Here is a 14,980-nt window from a genome sequence, read left to right as displayed (position 1 = left end):
GTAAAAAAGACATATGGAGGATCAGATAGCAGGTAAAGCAGCGCACAGCTACAAACACTCASCCGGATTAGCATGACGGTCAGAAAGCTAAACAAATAACCCGCAAAATTATTTAAGTCTTTGAGCTGCGATGTAAGACGCTGGTTCTGCTCTCGCTGTTGAGCCACTGCTAAGCGCTACAAGTAGTAATATTTCACAGACGGAGCGCCGCTTCTGCTCCACCTGGTAGTGACTCTCACACCGAATCTCTGTTTAAAGCTGCAGCATCTAACCTAAAAAAAAATACATTTTACATACGTATTAAAACTTTCGCTGTCCTAACATCTGAAACTTATAGTGATGACAAATTAACTATAGCGTTGCTATTGCCACAGTTTAATAAAAAAGTGTCTTTGAATAGTGAACAATTGCTTCTAACAATACAATTAAGAAGCTAAACACTCAAACTTAAATAAGACTTCAGTGCATTTCAACTCAAAACAAAATGTAAAATGTCTGTGCCCTAAAGGTTTGATTTACAGGCAAAAATCCCTCAATATTAAGAGTGCTTTCAGTCAATGTTTTTGCAAGTAATTTAGAACATGCAATATTACCAACTAAATCAGTGTTTCTCAACCTTTTTCGGGCCAGCGCCCCCCCAGCCTTTATCCAGGTCCGTCACCGCCCCCCACCAAAGAATTTGCAGGCTACTTTGCACTGACCATTATTTTATCATTAATATTACCATCACTAATGTAGATGTTTTGATTTTTATTCTTGTTTCTGTATTTATCATTAAGATAATTTCCCAGAGAACAAAAAAGCTATGGGAATAGAAATTATTTTCACAGGTGTCTACAAAATTTTTTATGAACATTCAACTTAAAATTGGTTGGCCTAACAGCAGCCAATCAGAGTGAAAAAAATATTCTTATTTTGTGCCATTTTCTAGTTGTTACATATTCCACAAAATTACCAGATAAGATGTTCAACATGCCAGTTTCAACTTTGAACCATTTGCAAAACGACTGAGCTCTGCAACATTAAAACATGGATAGAACTGTAACTACATTCATCATTACTCTTCTTCTCTTGAGTGTTTCTGTCGGTTTCTGGTGGTGCAGCTCTGTGCTGCATTCAGGAGAATGGGAAATCAGAGTATCATGCATAAAATTTCATCCACATGGCATTCATTGTGCAAACCAGAGCTTTCAGTGGGAAAAAAATGTTCTAGATCCTTTTAATACCATACAAATATGAGACAGAAACATGGATTATATCTTTATAGAGACCTGCCTATTGATTTATAGATTAGTAGTTTTACTGGGCAGAAATTACAAAGAACAAATCTGGTTCTTAATCAAATCCTAATGAGTCAAACTGAGTGTCATGGAGTCATCAGCCTCAATATATCTGTAAGATACATTTATTCTCAGTATTAAATGTGGTCTCAACAAACCCATGGCACTTCAACAATATTATTTTACTTTTTATCTCGAAATAGTGTCTGTTTATTCTTGCCATACAGTCCTCTGCATTAAGTATTGCTCAAAATGTCTTGCCATACCAGTTTATTCCTCTGTATTTACTTTAGTTTCTTAGTTTATTCTTGCATTTTGTTCTTCATTCATTTCCATTTAGTTTCTTTTGATTAGTATTATCCTCTCTTGGTTTATTGCTATGTCCACTTTAGTTTCTTTCCTGTTGCTAGATATATTTTATCGTTTATTGACGCTCACCACCAGTAATCTTCACTCATCACCTGCTGCGCCGCCTAATCATGATGATGTGTTTCACATCATGTGTTGATTTTTCACTGTTCAGCGTCGGATTCTCTGTTTTTATGCCATAATTCACATCTAGTTCGTCGCTCCGTTTTATGTCCCGCTTCTCCTGTTTCAGAGTTTTGCGCAATGTGCTCGTCGTTCTTTTTTTTTTATTATTTTAACCCCTATGGTGCGCAGCGGTCGGGAAACATATCAATGGGGAAAAGGCAGACTGACATAAACCTTTTAAAACGACAGAAACAATTTCAGTATTTTGATTATTGAAATTTAGAAGTGCTGTGGTGTACCGTTGTTCTATCACCCCCGTTTCATACCGGACCACTTACGCACCGGTGTTAATGCTATAAAATGAACGCTCTCTATCGTGGAATCACCCATGGAGGGATTTCTTTATTTAAATGGGTTCTTTTTTCAGAGGGATACAAAGTGAGGGTATCGTGATTTTAGCAATTACATGTTTATAAGAGCGATTTTCTGTTGTCCTTCCATGGAAGCGGGCAGCATCCAGACGGACAATAAAACACTTTTTAATACAAGTTGCTGCTTTGACATGATCACAAAACTGCCAAAACATATGTACAAAAATCCTCAATAAAACATAAAATATTTGAAAATCAGACACCAGACAAAGTGAATCTCAGCAACGTCATCAGCCGGTGTAACGCTGACCTGATGCGGTGAAGCTACTACTAGTAGGAGCGGAGCTGCGCCAAAAGCTAACAAACACTGAATAGAAGGAGAGCTGCCATCGATACAGTTGCAGCCAGGCATGATTTAATGTTACTAAATACAGTTTTAGCAAGTTGCTCAAAGGCTAAACTGGTATTGTTGTGATTGTAAGGTGTAAAGTTTACCTTTGACCAAACAACCCCCACGCCCCAAAGGAATCCCAGAGCCCCCCTTTTGAAAAAATGTCCGCCAACTTCCTGTCCTCTTTCCTCTAGCCATGCCCAGCGCCACTTGTTTTTAATTCCTTTCTCAACTAAACGTGTTTCTTTACTGGGTGAGACAAACTCCATCTTCTTTCATATCACATTTGATTTAATCGCCGAACCGAATGCATGCGGTTTTTTTCTACAAACCGTTTTACAGTCATTGGTCAAGAACACGGGAGCTAGAATTCTGATTGGCAGACATCTTTGTCTATTATCTACAGTTTGGTTGAGGCGGACCGTTTGGTCAACAGCCGGAAATCCGGCCCCCGGCCGGAGCTCTTTAAGCCCTGCAGATGGTAGCGGTATTGCACACACTTTTTTTTTTTTTAACCCAGAGAGAGAAGAAAAAACTTGAACGCAGGGTAGATAACAGACGCTGTTCAAATTTGCCATTTTTACTCGCATAATATTGCCTTCAAAGTAGAGAGGGCGTTGACAATAGTTGCTAATTTTGGTAAATTCAATCTGGTGACGTCCTAGTCCGAGTTGGACGACAACACAACGGGACAACAACCGATGGAAATGAAATGTGTGTCACAAAAGGAGCCCGGAGGGACAAAAGCTACTAAGTGTTGCTAGCTGGTTTGCTTATTAATTATCTTCATTTAATTATAAACAGTGCAGTAAAGATATACAACTTACGTTGGTTTCATAAATAATTATTTTATCAATTTTATTGTGACTTGTATGATTATTACTATAGCAATCATTCACCTTCATGTTACAACTGCATGGAGGCTGTTTGTTGCGACTTATACTTTAATTCATAAACTTAATCTGGTTTTAATTAAGCTCCATAAGACAAAGAGACTTTGATATTGTTAGGTTGTTGTTCTAATCAATGTTTTTATCTTCAACATATGTTTGCAGTCTAAGCAAATGAAAGAGGAAGCCAGAGAATTTTCGATAAATGACAAACTTGGACTAATTGCCTCGTTCTGTGCTAGTATACGTCATTTACAACAAACATCAAACACAGTAAATATGTTTAATTAAGTATTTAACAAACAAATGGCTTCTACTGCGATAATTATGTGAAATTAAATTAATTGTCTAATATAAAAACATTGTTTAGTGCTGTCGGGCTCAGAGTCTGAGAGGCTTTTCCTTCATCAAACAATTTTTTGGGGTCTTATATAGTGGAAATATTGATGTTGATGAGACTTTCTCCAAAATAATAACCTTTTTTCAACCTTTATAGCTCCACTGTAGAAAATTAGACGCCAACATTCACAAATGACATTGAAATAAAATCCAGTCCAACATCTGGTTTGAGGTGATTCCCCTGGAACCTGTTGGAGGAAAAATATCCTAACTTCAGAAGATGAGCTTTTAACCTAACAGAGCTCTGTGGTTCCTCCTATCAGTATGAGAGTCAGGGTGAGGAGGCGCCATGTTAGGAAGAGAAGTGGAAGCTGCAGGATCTTCAGAACAAACAGGTCATGATGCTGGGCTACTGATTATCCCTCTGTCTGGACACAGGATCAATAGAACCAGTTTAAAAGCTAAAATGAATGGTTATATGCCAGACATGGAAAACTGGGATGCACTCCATGCCATGATGTTCAGAATTTAGGACTCATGGCATCTCAAGGTGTCAACATTGCAGCCCGGGGGTTGAGGGAAATATAGTTTTATTTTGTAGCGATTCTAGAGCTTTTATCGCTCCCCCCCAAAAAAAAAATTAATCAGCACAGAAACTCCAAACTCCAAAGCGCACACATACACACACATATATATATATTTTTTGTCATAGTACCCCCAAGAATTTAAAACTACTTTCACTTCTGCTTATAGGTAGTACACTTAATACTTCACAAATTGAAGTATGTTTAAAATATACTAAAGTATACTTTTTTCATCTGGGAAGGCTGGCATGACACTGTCATAAACATGACATAACACCTGTTATGAACATGAAGTCTTTATGAATGTTTATGACAGTTGTCATAAACAAGTGTCATTCGGTAATAATGACACTTTTAATGCAAAGTTGCATTGAAAGTATATTAAAAATGCCCACTTTGCATTAAATTGTCATTATTTACAAAACCATGCAAAGTTGGCGCTCTTAATGGACTTTTAATGCAATTTTTAGAGCAACTTTGCATTAAAGGTGTCATTTTTTACCAAATAATACTTCATGACATCTGTCATAAACATTCATAAAGACTTCTTCATATACATGAAAGGTGTTATTTCTCGTTTATGACGGTGTCATGTCAGTCTTATGCACACCCTTCAAATAAAGTGTTACCGAAGTGGTTAAGTTGCTGCAACTTTGGTGTATGCTGTATCTGAAAACTCCCACTCCCTGTGTACAGCAGGTTCTGCAACAGAAAAATAAACCAGGTGTAGCTTCGGGTGGGGTCCTTAATTACCTTTAAAAATGGAGCAGACAATGAGTAGGTTTAATGTTGGAGGAGTGGTATACAGCAACACAGCTCCACAGACAGATTAACTTGGGCACACAGTGAAAACACTTCAGTCACATGCTCTCACCTTTTGAGGAAGAATGTTGCAACTCTTTTCTGTAGAGGTTGAAGTTTGTCCTAATCTTAGTTCATAGTTGAATGGCATTCGTTTCATAACACTTGCTATGGAGTTTTTTTTTTTTTTTTCTCTAGTGTTTAGGGGTCCCATTTATCAAGGATTGTGTGGGATTCGATGACAAAAGTGTATGTAGGTACGACCAATATGCACACCAACAAGCAATTTCGCTTTATGAATCACAATGATAAATTGCTCTCTATGGCCCTCTAGTTGGCAGAATTAGAGGGCCTCGAGTTCTGCTCTCTGCAAACCCACATTAAACCAGAAATGGTCAAGTCATGAATTTTAAGGTGTAATTAAATGTGCCAGCTCCTCATGTTATTTCATGATGTACAACGGCAACCACAAAGACAAAAATAAGGAATTAAAAGCTACTGCCCCCTGAAGATTGTAGGGGAAGAGTGCATTATCACATCAGGCGTGAAATGTTTGAATTTTCTTCCTGATTTTCCCATTTGGAATGTCTTTCAGCAATGTCACTGTTATTAGTGAGTGTGATGAATGCGCACACTTATATGTACTTCATAAATAACAGCAGTGTTATTTATGTTTCCACCGGTGAGTGTGATGAATGAATCAGCTGTTTGAAAGCTTATAATAAATTGAATATGTAGTTTTAGACTGAGTGAAATCAAATGTCTGAGAGGAATCATGAAGAAGTGTGGCTTCAGTTTCCCATCTCACATCTTTTACCCGGTCAGTGATCTATGAAACACATGTTTTATAGATCACAACCTTTGTGTGGAAGGTGACATAAACAAGTTCCAGGCCCTGTTTTGTGTGCATGCCAGCTTTACAAATGAGAGCCCTGGTCTAATGTCAGTTTGTATTTTGTCAGATGCCAGGTGGAAATGAGGAAAACAAAGAGAGCGATCACCTGATCATCAGAAGACATCTGCGCTCCAACCGTAGAAAGTGACCTTTGCTGCCAGGTTCTGATTCTTGGACTTTTTATGTTTGATATGAAAATTGATTGCTGTAAGTGATGCAACTATGCTCAGAACCAGTTATAGTAAGAATACCTGAGAAGATGGATGTCATTAAAGGTTCTTCATTCTGGCATTTGTGATTACATCAGAGACACTGTAATGAGACTTTGTTCATTGAAAACAGCTGGATCAAATGCCAGGAGACAATCCAGACTGAAGGTGAGTCAGAAGGGTGAAAACATTAATCATGGTGATGTGATTTTTAGTCACCAGAACGTTATCTTAATATCAATAGGATCCAATGCTTCCTCAATGTTTCTAAAGGTGGCCAATAAGGCCCACAAACTGAGCTTCTCTACAGAAATCTGATTGTCAACACTGACAGGCCCTCTCAGATTTAGTTTTTCCTCAGATTCTGAGTCTAACCTCTGTTGACTTTATCAGACAGAAACCAAACACCTGCTGGGTTGTGGGAAACCCAAAAAGTGTCAATGATTTCCTTTAGTTTTCATGAGTCAAAAATAAAATTGACTTAAGGTTCTGACACCATTTAAAATCTCTTGGAGTAAAATATTGATGTGATATGATCAGTTAAATCTCATTTTACATGAAGGAATTTCTGTTGGTGCAGAATGGATTTTTTTAATATTTTTATGTAAAATCCTCAGACACATCCTAGGTTTTATTTTGTTGATGTAAAGAAAGGTGACACTGCAGGTTGACCATGTTTCAGTTAATACTTTTTGTAATAAAATGTTATCTTAAATGTTGGCTGGTGTCAGTGTGTGGGACAGTAGGTCAAATTCTTAATATGAGACATTTAAAAAACAACTCGACTTTAACATTAAGCTAAACCGGAGGGTGTCGTGGAAAAAATTATTTTAATATCCTAAAGCAGTGATGAGCACGGTATAAAATTTTCCATTACATTTCCTTCTTTTGATTACTGTATTTTCCGCACTATAAGGCGCACCTAAAAACCTTCAACTTACTCAAAAGCTGACAGTGCTCCTAATAATCTGGTGCGCCTTATATTTGGACCAATATTGAGTCACAACGGGTCTTGAAAATGAAGCCGCCGACTTCATTTTCTCCCGTAGAAGAAGAAGCATGCGGTGCATGCTGGGATAGTTGTCAGAACGCTGGTTTATAATCTATTAAAGTTTGACTGACCTATCTACCTACCGACCGTCTAGAATCAGGTCGTCTGCAGGTCATTTAGAACCACGTTCTCCACGAACATGCTGTGCGCAAACTGAGAAGGGTGACCATCATCCAGCCACGCCCCGACCCCGTCGACCAGAGTCTGACTGTTGTGTTGACATTCCCTTTAGTGCATCTCCATCTTGTGGATGTGTAACGTAACTCCAGCCTCTACTGTAGCGTCTATTTTGTGCGCCTTATAATCCGTTGCGCCTTATAATCAGAAAAATACGGTATAATAAACATTGTTTATATTAATCACACAAAAGATGATGAAAATATTGATAATACATGAAAATGTCAATACACACTTATGTGTACTTCCCAAAGAAGAATCAGACATAAACCATTACAGGTTGAAGATCAGTCATAATAATGGGTCACAGACTAAAGGAAATTGGGTTTTTTTCTTCTCGAGTCTGGGATGGTCTTAAAACCATCTAAGAAAGCCACTGACACACTTTTTTCCTTTCTCAGAAATGTGAGTCTCTGTTTTATAAAAAGTGGAGCATGTCTCTGGCTAGAGGAATGGCAGTAGGAACTACAACTCATTGAAGGAAGATGATGCTGATGAAAGCTTGTGCAGGCCATGCACATAAGCTCCTGTCGACAAGTCCTTTTGGGATCTTGCAAGGGTCGAAAGTGATCTCCGTATTTCTTCCTTCTTTTGTGTCAGTATTCTAGCACTTGAACACACCAGTGGAGAGAAGTTTATACTACCCCCTCTTGCTGCAATCAAGTTGGTTGACATCTGGTTGGAGGTCATCTACTGGATCTGGAACTTGTCTGCACTGGCTTGTGTGGATCCAGCCAGTTCTTTTTTAGCAGCCTGGGTCATGAGCAGACCTTGCAAAATTCCTTGCCAGTTCGCCAGTGTTCGCTACAGTTCCTCTTTGCCATTGTCTGGTCAGCAGGGTTCAGTCAATGCAAAGGGATTTGCAGGGATTGAGTGTTCAGCTTTCATAGCCTATAATATTTAAAGAACAGTGGAGAGGTTGTACAGTAGGATAACATTGCATCGTCACAAACAGCAATGGAGGGGCACTCCCCTCAGAATGCCTGTTCTCTTAAAAGGTTTCTTAACACATTGTGTGTGGCACAAACTGCATGATTTGCAGTATTTTCTTAATGCCAATGTGTATCAATTTGGTAAAATATGGAAAGAAAAAGTTGAGTAAAGATTGGTTCAACATCAAAGCCTCTTCACACCATCTGAGAGGGCTGTGCCTGCAATCTGCCACAGATACTTCTCACCTGTGAAAACAAGAGATTAAGGAATACAAGTTAGCAGGGTGTCAAGAGGGTGTGGCGGCATTTTTTGCAGCAGCAGAATCTGCTCTTCCATTTCCAGTGATTCCAAAAAGCAAAAGTGGCACAACTCCAAATGCATAACATGAAACTGCAGCTTGTCATGACTGTCCTGTGGCAAGTTTGCAAGCTTTGATGAGATAAATAACTTCAGTCATTTGCGCAGAGAAATAAGACAATGAAGGTCCATGTAATAGAAACTTTCGTTTTTAGCCTTATTTCATTTTGCACAGATTGTCAATTTCTCAGCGTTTTTGGTCTCTCGTGTTCTGTTCTCATGTAACATAAGCTTTAGACCTTATTCCAGTTTTAAACAGCCAGATATAACGCTTCTCAACATTTCGGAGCTTTCCAACATCTAATTGGGTTGAAAACTGAATGTAGAGCTGTGAATTCACAGAATGTCAATTTTTCACTTCTTTCACTGAGATAAAGAGTTTTTGGTCTCGCCTGCTGATCTCATGAAACATAAAAGTTAGACCTGATGCCAGTTTAAAACGGCCAGATATACTGCTTCTCGGCATTTTTTAGCTGTCCAACATCTAATTAGGCTGAAAATTGTATAGCTCCGAATTCACAGATTGTCCATTTCTCACTTCTTTCGCTGAGAAAAAACGTTTCTGGCCTCTCAGGTTCTGTTCTCATCTAACAAGCTTTAGACCTTATTCCAGTTTTAAACAGCCAGAAATAAAGCTTGTCAGCATTTCGGAGCTGTCCAACATCTAATTAGGCTGAAAACTGATTGTAGAACTGAGAATTCACAGATTGTCCATTTCTCACTACTTTCGCTGAGATAAAGCGTTTTTGGCCCCTCGGGTTCTGCTCATTTGAAACATAAAAGTTGGACCTGATTCATGTTTAAAATAGCCAGATATACCCAAATAAAAAAAGTATGCTTTAGTATAATACATTTTAACATACTTTAGCTTACTTTGATTGATGTACTTAAACTACTATTTTGGAACAACTTTTTTTGTGCTTAGTATAATTTAGTACTATTTAAATAGTATTAAATTACAACTTTTAGTATACTTTAGTATACTCAACGTACTTTTTTGGAACAACTTAAAAGTTGTACTTAGTATACTTTAAGTACACATTTTTATGTAGTAGCTATTCAAGAGAAATATTCCATATTGAGTGTACTAATTCTACCATAGAATTATATTAAAAATTTACTTTTAATATACTAATATATTAGTAATGTATTTAAATTACACTTAATTTTTATTTTTGATTCACTGCTATTGCTATTAAAGTACAATTTTAATTACTCATAGTGTCTTAGGCTACAATTACATGGAAAGATTAATTACACAAGATGCCCAAGATAATTCAAATATTTTGTTTTATCAACATTTTAAAATTGTCCAATTTTACTCAACTTTATTAACTTTACATAAATTATCAGTTTACACATCAAAAGTGTGTAAACTGATAATGAACATGAAAATTTAAGTGACAAACATGAAAGTGAGGATCAACGACAGAACATTCCCATTCACTGAACCTTACAGAAACCTACAAAAAAGAACAATAAAGCAGAGAAAGCATTTGTATTTTAAAAAAGACAGAAAAATGGCAAATAAAAAAATTATACTTACTATTTTAAGATGTTTTGTACTCGCTGCATATGTGAAATCGTCAGAACTCATGATTGGGACCGAATGCCTCAGGTAGAAAAACATTCCTGGGTGGTGTCTTTGCCTGTTTATGTTAGAAGTAGAAAAAATTGTCAGCAATGTCATAGAATCAGTTGATGTTGGCATTAACTATGAAGCTGTTATAAGTGTGGACTTAAGGAGACAAACTTGGCAGTGGCTGGTGGTGCCCATCTCCTGCAGCCATCAGAGGAGAGGCAGGGTTCACCCTGGACAGGTCACCAGTCCATCACAGGGCCCTGAAAACCAACAACAAATAAAATGTATGAAAGAGAAATGTTAGATTAACAAGGAGAAAAAATTATTTCCAGTTATCTTTAAATCAAATCATGTTTATTAAGCACTTGATGTTGGTAACACAGCAGTTTTTGTTGTTGAAAATGTAGCTAGCTCCTCATTGAAAAAACAAACTTACATCATGAAGACAATGTAAAAGTTAATCTTCGAGGCTGGTTGGTGACATTTCCATCCATGATCTGAACACACTGATCCTTGCAGGGTGGTGAGGGGGCTGGTGGTGCCCATCTCCAGCAGCTTCCAGGGCCCTGTGATGGACTGGTGACCTGTCCAGGGCCCTGAAAGTCTTTAGTTTCCTAGGAAAGTCTTTAGTTTCCTAACACCTGATTTCTCTTGCTTCCTCTTTCATTTTCATTTGCTTAGACTGCAAACATGTGTTGAAGATAAAAACATTGATGAGCAAGTTAGAACAACAACCTCACAATATTAAAGTCTATCTGTCTTATGGAGCTTAATTAAAACCAGGTTAAGTTTATGAATTAAAGTATAAGTAGCAACAAACCGCCTCCATGCAGTTATAACATGAAGCTGAATGATTGCCATAGTAATAATCATACAAGTCACAATAAAATTGATAAAATAATTTATGAAACCAATGTAAGATATATATCTTTACTGCACTGTTTATAATTAAATGAAGATGGTTAATAAGCAAACCTACCACCAGCTAGCAACACTTAGCACACTTCGACCCTCCAGGCTCCTTTTGTGACATTTCATTTCCATCGCTTGTTGTCCCAATGTATTGTCGTCTAACTCGGACTAGGACGTCACCAGCTTGAATTCACAGATTGTCCATTTCTCACTTCTTTTGCTGAGATAAAGCGTTTTTAGCCTCTCAGGTTCTGCTCACTTGAAACATAAAAGTTATACCTGATTCCACGTTAAAAACGCCAGACCTACTGCCTCTTAGCATTTTGGAGCTGTCCAACATCCAATTAGACTGAAAACTGAATGCACAACTCCGAATTCACAGATTGTCCATTTTTCAATTCTTTTGCTGATATAAAGCTTTTTTGGCCTCTCGGGTTTCGTTCTCATCTAACATAAGCTTCAGACCTTGTTCCAGTTTAAAACAGCCAGATATACTGCTTCTCAGCATTTCGGAGCTGTCCAAGATCTAATAAGGCTGAAAATTGAATGTACAGCTGTGAATGAGCAGACATCCATTTTTCACTTCTTTTGCTCAGATTAAGCATTTTTGGCCTCTCAGCTTCAACTCTATTGAAACTTAAGAAATAGACCTGATTCCCCTTTTAAAAAACAGCCAAATATACTGCTTCTTAGCAGTATCTAACATCTAATAAAGCTGAAAATTACTGTGGAGCTTGGTAAACCGAAGAAATCCATTTATTACTTCTTTCGCTGAGATAAAGCCCTTTTGGCCTCTAAGCTTCTTCAATATTGAAACATAAGAATTAGACCTGATTCCAGTTTAAAACAGCCAGATATACTGCTTCTTAGCATTTCGGAGCTGTCCAAAATCTAATAAAGCTGAAAATTAATGTGGAGCTTCTTAACCAAAGAAGTCCTTTTCTCACTTCATTCGCTGAGATAAAGCGATTTTGGCTTCAACTCTATTGAAACATAAGAATTAGACCATATTCCAGTTTAAAACAACCAGATATACTGCCTCTCAGCATTTTGGAGCTTGCCAAGATCTAATAAGGCTGAAAATTGAATGTACAGCTGTGAATGATCAGACATCCATTTCTCACTTCATTCGCTGAGATAAAGCGATTTTGCACAGCAAATTCAAAAGTGTTAAATGTTTTGGTGTTGATAGACTTTCTGCAAAAGCTGAGTTGATTTTACTCTAATAGTCACTTTCTGTTTATGTAACTGTGGGGTGTATATTATTAGTAGTTAAAATCCAGTGTTAAAACAAAGCGTTTCCGTATCAAATCTAGAGGTGTTAAAATAGAACTACTTCTTAACTCTGAACTCTGAACTCCACAAGCGACTCTAACACTGAAGGAGTTAATTCATTGACTCCGCCCCAGAATCACAGATTCCCACCGAAGCGAAGCAACTGAAGCCAAGTCATTTCAGGACTATTTACGTTCCATCTGTCTGAAGTGTTTATCACACTTCGTACTTTTTTCTGAGATGGTTTATAACTATTATTTTGAGTTGAGCTCAACCTGTATGACAGTTCGCCACGTAGCTCGGTGTTAGCATATTTAGCTGAGCATGCCAAATGTATAAGTGTTGAAAAAAATCGAGCCGGTGAAGATTCAGTCAAATTATTGGCTAACTTGAACAAATCCGTAATAATCTGGAGTGTGTTTTTTCATGATGTTTAACGTTTGCATCAGATTTATCAACCTTTCTGATCAATTTATTTTTCCTGTGAAGAATTGTAAAAGGCTTTGTTATGTTGAGAGCATTATTCTCGCTGTTGTGTCTTCTTATAAATGTTTTGCAGTATGTTTTAAACCTTTTATTGCCTTTTTGTATATATTAGAACTATTAGAACTTCACCCCGAGATAATTTTCCGCCGCAACACGCAAACTTCCCCATTCACTCAATGCATTATAGTTGCACATCGCTTAGGATTTGTTGCTGCGCGCTTGCACAGTGTGAAGGAAAGAGGAGACCAGCTGCACAGGCAGGCTGCAAAATTAGATGCAGGTGATTGGTTTGTGTGATCGGCAACAAGAGACCGTGATCGGCGATCACCAATCATACACTTTTTCACGGAAATCGGCCGATTATGATCGGTGGCCGATCGATCGGCACATCTCTAATTAGAACCAGTCTGGTTTAGGATGAATCTCCAGTCGTCAGCCTAACCTCCCCCTCCCGATCCCTCCATGGATTCTTCGAAGATTCAAGCTCCAAAAATGATTATGTAAGTGTTAATATTTCTGAAACCTTACATTTCTGTAATTGAGGCTTGTTGTTAGAGTTGTAGTAAAAATGTATTCCTTCATTCCATTTCTCATTATGTTTTTTGTTCGTTATGATCCAGAGACCAACACTGGGTGTCCTACTCAGAGACGGAAGACTGTCTGATGCAGGAGCATGTTGGTGTCTCCGGCCAAACGTCACGAACAGCCCAACAACCTGAAGACAATCTGTTAGTGAGTGGACATCTCATTGGTGGAGTGCAGAGAGGAACTGTCTCTTATCAACAGAAATAGAAACTGGATAAGAAATGATGGATCTGATTATCAGGCTGGTCTGTTATGTACTGTAATATCCAGTAATCTACTTGTTAAAAGAAAATGTACTCTATCATTACATGAACTGCATGCATTGATACAGGCTTTACATTCTCCACCTTGTACTTTGAACAATTTCATGCATATGGTGTTGAAGAAAAATGTATTAAGCATACTGCATTTTGTATTGCACAGCTGATATGTCAGACCTTTTAATAAGCAATATGTGAATGAAAGTGACATGTGAAACATGCACATTATTCCACGTTGTAATATGTTTTGTAATTATGGTGCACGTTTTGAAATAAATGCATTTGAGAAAATCATTGCCTCTTTATTATTTTCCAATTATTTTTTAAAAGTTCAAAACAATAAAATACCTATTTAATATCAATTACAAATAACTTAAGAAGTTAAAAAAATACTCTGAGAGTTAATAAGATCTAACACTGAATTAGTGTTAAGTGTTAAATAATTAACTCCAGCAGATTTGACACTTTATAAGAGTTAAGGTACTAACTCTCCAAAAAGCGTTAAATTAACACTTTCTGGTGTGGACCAAAATAGACACTTTAAAAGTGTTGAAATCAAATCTGACAGTGTTAATCTGGGTCTCCTGGATTTGCTGTGTGGCTTCAACTCAATTGAAACATAAGAATTAGATCTGATTCCAGATTAAAACAGCCAGATATTCTGCTTCTTAGCATTTCGGAGCAGGCCAACATAGATGTTGGCTGAAATAAGGCTGAAAATTGAATGTACAGCTGTGAATGAGCAATCATCCATTTTTCAATTCTTTCGCTGAGAGCATTTTTGACCTCTCAGCTTCTTCAATATTAAAACATAAGAATTAGACGTGATTCCAGTTTTAAACAGCCAGATATACTGCTTCTTAGAATTTCGGAGCTGGCCAAGATCTAATAAGGCTGAAAATTAATGTGGAGCTTCCTGAACCCAATAAGTCAATTTCTCAAATCTTTTGCTGAGATAAAGCGATTTTGGCTTCAACTCTATTGAAACTGAAGAATTAGACCTGATTCCAGTTTAAAACAACCAGATATACTGCTTCTCAGCAATTTTATAGCTGGCCAACATCTAAATAAATTGGAACTTAACTGTGGAGCTTCGTAAACTCAAGATGTCCATTTATTACTTCTTTC

General features: G+C 37.4%; 1 protein-coding gene across 6 annotated transcripts in view; it reads left to right on the top strand.

Moving 5' to 3' along the window:
• The window catches only part of LOC103482151 (kinesin-like protein KIF20A), a 53,366-nt gene extending 47,038 nt beyond the window's left edge, over nucleotides 1–6,328 (top strand). For all 6 annotated transcript variants that reach the window (XM_008438127.2, XM_008438123.2, XM_008438124.2 and 3 more), the window contains one exon: nucleotides 6,093–6,328. In XM_008438127.2, coding sequence (XP_008436349.1) covers nucleotides 6,093–6,173 — 81 coding nt within the window. In that variant the 3' untranslated portion in view covers nucleotides 6,174–6,328. The remainder of the gene's footprint in view (nucleotides 1–6,092) is intronic.
• The last annotated feature ends 8,652 nt before the right edge of the window (nucleotides 6,329–14,980 follow it).

The sequence above is a fragment of the Poecilia reticulata genome, linkage group LG19 (genome assembly GCF_000633615.1).
Source record: "Poecilia reticulata strain Guanapo linkage group LG19, Guppy_female_1.0+MT, whole genome shotgun sequence".
NCBI lineage: Eukaryota > Metazoa > Chordata > Actinopteri > Cyprinodontiformes > Poeciliidae > Poecilia > Poecilia reticulata.
This window is presented reverse-complemented; position numbering and strand designations above follow the sequence as displayed.